At 48.9% G+C, this 3,748-nt stretch overlaps 1 protein-coding gene across 1 annotated transcript; it reads right to left on the bottom strand.

Annotated features, from left to right (window-relative positions):
• Positions 1-1,880: 1,880 nt before the first annotated feature.
• LOC310700639 (large ribosomal subunit protein uL29-like) lies at positions 1,881-3,732 on the bottom strand. Its single transcript, XM_083490616.1, has 2 exons — positions 3,601-3,732; positions 1,881-2,370 (listed from the first exon to the last, which is right to left on the bottom strand). Exon 2 carries the CDS (start codon positions 2,347-2,349, stop codon positions 1,978-1,980), a length of 372 nt encoding a protein of 123 aa, XP_083346742.1. The 5' UTR covers positions 2,350-2,370; positions 3,601-3,732; the 3' UTR covers positions 1,881-1,977.
• Positions 3,733-3,748: the final 16 nt, after the last annotated feature.

Below are 3,748 nucleotides of genomic sequence, written 5' to 3'. Positions count from 1 at the left end.
GTCCTCTGTGTTCTGTGCTTTCTCTCTCTCTCTCTCATGCTTGGTGGTCTTCCTGCGACTCCTGCTGAACTCCAATGTACTCGTTTGCTCAAGCTACTCTAACACATGCAGAAAAGGCATGCATTGCTCTGTATCTGAGCCTTGACAAGGAAACTGAGATTGTGAGGCTTTCCCACACCATTTGTCCATTTGCATGTTGGAAAAAGTTTCACCTGCCTAATTTCTGTGCTGCTGTAAAAGGCATGAGGGACACAGGTGGCACTGTGGGTTAAACCACAGAGCCTAGGACTTGCCAATCAGAAGGTCAGCGGTTCGAATCCCCGCAACAGGGTGAGCTCCCATTGCTCGGTCCCTGCTCCTGCCAACCTAGCAGTTCGTGAGTACGTCAGAGTGCAAGTAGATAAATAGGTACTGCTCCGGCGGGAAGGTAAACAGCGTTTTTGTGCGCTGCTCTAGTTCGCCAGAAGCAGCTTAGTCATGCTGGCCACATGACCCGGAAGCTGTAGGCTGGCTCCCTTGGCCAATAAAGCGAGATGAGCGCCGCAACCCCAGAGTTGGCCATGACTGGACCTAATGGTCAGGGGTCCCTTTAACTTTTAAAAAGCCATAAGGGAAAGGGGCATAATAAAAAAAAGGTGGCACACAGTTCATGCATCATATCAAAACAAACTGTGGTTCAGCGTGGATGCACAGCATACTAGTAAACACTACTGAAAAGTGACCATTTATTTTTCCATCTATAAGACGTATAAGACCCCAATTTTTTAAGCCCAAAATTAAGAAATAAATATTTTAAACATCAAACAGTGAGGCAAGCTGTGTAATGACGATTGTTCCTCTAAGCCCGCCCTGGATGCCATCACTGAGCTCCTTGCAGGGGAGGGGTGGGCACACCGCAGGGCCTCGAGAGTCTGCCTACCCCCTCCTACTCAGCTGCCCTACAGTTTGGGGGGGGGGGGAGAGGCAGCGCAGAGCCTGCATACGCCCAAGGGGCAGAATGCAGTTCGCTCCCCTGGATGCTTGAGAGCGGAGCAGAAAAATTTGACTTCTGCAGTTCCTGGCCGCCGGGGACACGCCCTCGTTCATGCTCAGCTGCCCGGCTCCGTGAACCACTCCAGTTGGCTGAGGGGATCGAAGTCATCTCACCCATGCGCTGCCTCCCCTCCAGCTGTCGGGTGCCTGAGTGGGAGGGGGGGGGAGGCAGACTCCGGAGGCCCCACAATGCGCCCTGCCGCTCCCCTGCAAGGAGCTGCACCTGCCAGACAATGTATGGCGGCATGTATGGCACATACCTGAAGGAGCGTTTCCACCTCCATCGTTCTGCCCGGACACTGAGGTCCAGCGTCGAGGGCCTTCTGGCGGTTCCCTCCCTGCGAGAAGCCAAGTTACAGGGAACCAGACGGAGGGCCTTCTCGGTAGTGGCGCCCACCCTTTGGAACGCCCTTCCACCAGATGTCAAAGAGAAAAATAACTATCAAACTTTTAGAAGACATCTGAAGGCAGCCCTGTTTAGGGAAGCTTTTAATGTTTAATAGGTTATTGTATTTTAGTGTTCTGTTGGAAGCTGCCCAGAGTGGCTGGGGAAACCCAGCCAGATGGGCAGGGTATAAATAAATAAAAAAAAATTAATTACAATTTATTTATATATTTAATTGCAACATTCAGAGTATAAGACTACCCCCAATTTTAAACTTTAAGAATTTGGGGGAAAACCTCATCTTATACACGGAAAAAATACGGTAACCCTCCATTCCCTGTCGTTGCCACACTACCTGGAAAGTTAAAGCAGTTTTCAAAAAAGGGAGAACAAAGTTATCACTATGAAATTTGCAACCACGATTCAAAACATAACATAGGTGGAATCAACACACATATAAAAAAACGCTGTGAAAATGCTTTTTTTATTTTTTTTAAAACAGCCAAAACACCTTTAATAGGAAAATGCTGCTCAGAGGATCAGAATGCTGCAGTTCGGGCTCATGCCTTCACAGCGTATTTCCGAGGTGGGTACAGGCGTTCTTTTCGCTGCTGCTTTTTGGTCTTCAGACCTTCTTCATGCTTGTTTAGCCTGCGCCGCATGGCACGTGTCTTCTTAGGCCGCAAGTCGAGAGGCTTGTATTTCTTGCCTTTGTAGAACTTCCTGAGGTTTTCCTTCTGGGTCTGGTTAATGACGGTCAGCACTCTGGCAATGGATTTGCGTACCACCCAGATCTTTGAGAGTTTGGAGGCTGCTCCACCGGTCACCTTGGCCACCCGCAGCTGAGAGAGTTCCACCTTGAGGTCATCCAGCTGCTTCAACAGCTCTTCCTTCTTCTTCCCTCGTAAATCACGGGCTTTGATTTTGGCCATGGCGTCCACAACAGTCCTAGGCTACCAACGTGAAAAGAAAAAAAAGGACAAAATGCTTTTTAAACAAAGGTTTTGAAAAAGACATTGAATTTAGCATGGCTCACTGTCGCCATCTAGTGTCTCATTTGTATATTTCACTTTACAACACATTTAAAATGTTTTATTTGCTTTACTTATTTACTTTCATCTGAGAAATGTTGGAGAGTAATGTAGGACGTCCCTATTGGAGAAATCTTGGGAGGGTATGGAATCATGGACGTAGCTGTCCCCCTGCCCCCCATCAGTAAAAATCAATAAAAATAACCGTAATACAAATCTGAGGTTCTGCCCCCCCCCAAATCCTGGGTACACCCATGTATGGAGTTATGCAACCCCCAAGCCAAGGGATAAGTAACTATACAACTATACAACAAAAGGCAACCTTGTATAGGGTAATTTTTTAAAGATTAATGTTTTATTATGTTTTTATATATTTTGGAAGGCAGAGAAACCTGTCAGAAATAGGGTGTGAAAAGCTGGCAATTCTGTCCAACCCTCCCCCCCAACAACCCCACTCTTTCACTAGTAAGCTCAGGATGGATTCCCCACCCACCGCATGTTATCCTCACCTCTGCCATGTGAGACAGGACACGACCAAGGTCACCCAGGGAGTATAATAATATAATAACAATAATAATAATTTATTATTTGTACCCTGCCCATCTGGTTGGGTTTCCCCAGTCACTCTGGGCAGCTCTGAACAGAATATTAAAAAGACGATAAAACATCAAACATTAAAAACTTCCCTAAACAGGGCTGCCTTCAGATGTCTTCTAAACGTCAGATAGTTGTTTATTTCCTTGACATCTGGTGGGAGGGCGTTCCACAGGGCGGGCGCCACTACACAGAAGGCCCTCTGCCTGGTTCCCTGTAACCTCACTTCTCGCAGTGAGGGAACCGCCAGAAGGGCCTCGGTGCTGGACCTCTGTGTCCGGGCAGAACGATGGAGGTGGAGACGCTCCTTCAGGTATATTGGGCCGAGGCCATTTAGGGCTTTAAAGGTCAGCACCAACACTTTGAATTGGGCTCGGAAACGTACTGGGAGCCATTGTAGGCCTTTCAAGACCGGTGTTATGTGGTCTCGGCGGCCGCTCCCAGCCGGCACCCTTCATGAACAACCCAAACTAGCTCCTCCCTCCCTCTCTTTCTCCTGCCACTACTAGCGAACTTATACATGCTCAGAAACACTCCCGCCCGTGAAAACCGCAGTACCTGACTCGAGAATTGAGGCGCGCGTGGTGCACGAGCGTGAGCGAGAGGCCTTCCGGAACTCGGTCCTGACGCAACTTCCGCTTCCTCCTTCTCCTGAAGCTCGGCGAGCCGGCGCTTCCGGCCCCATCCGCGGCTCTTTCCCTGCGGC

This window comes from Podarcis liolepis (genome assembly GCF_965112155.1).
Source record: "Podarcis liolepis genome assembly, chromosome: 2".
Lineage (NCBI taxonomy): Eukaryota > Metazoa > Chordata > Lepidosauria > Squamata > Lacertidae > Podarcis > Podarcis liolepis.
Note: the sequence above shows the minus strand (reverse complement) of the source record. Positions and strands in the feature narration are given on the sequence as shown.

What these genes read in the sequence shown, in the direction of transcription:
- LOC310700639 (XM_083490616.1), bottom strand. Translation starts at nt 2,349, where the DNA reads ATGGCCAAAATCAAAGCCCGTGATTTACGAGGGAAGAAGAAGGAAGAG.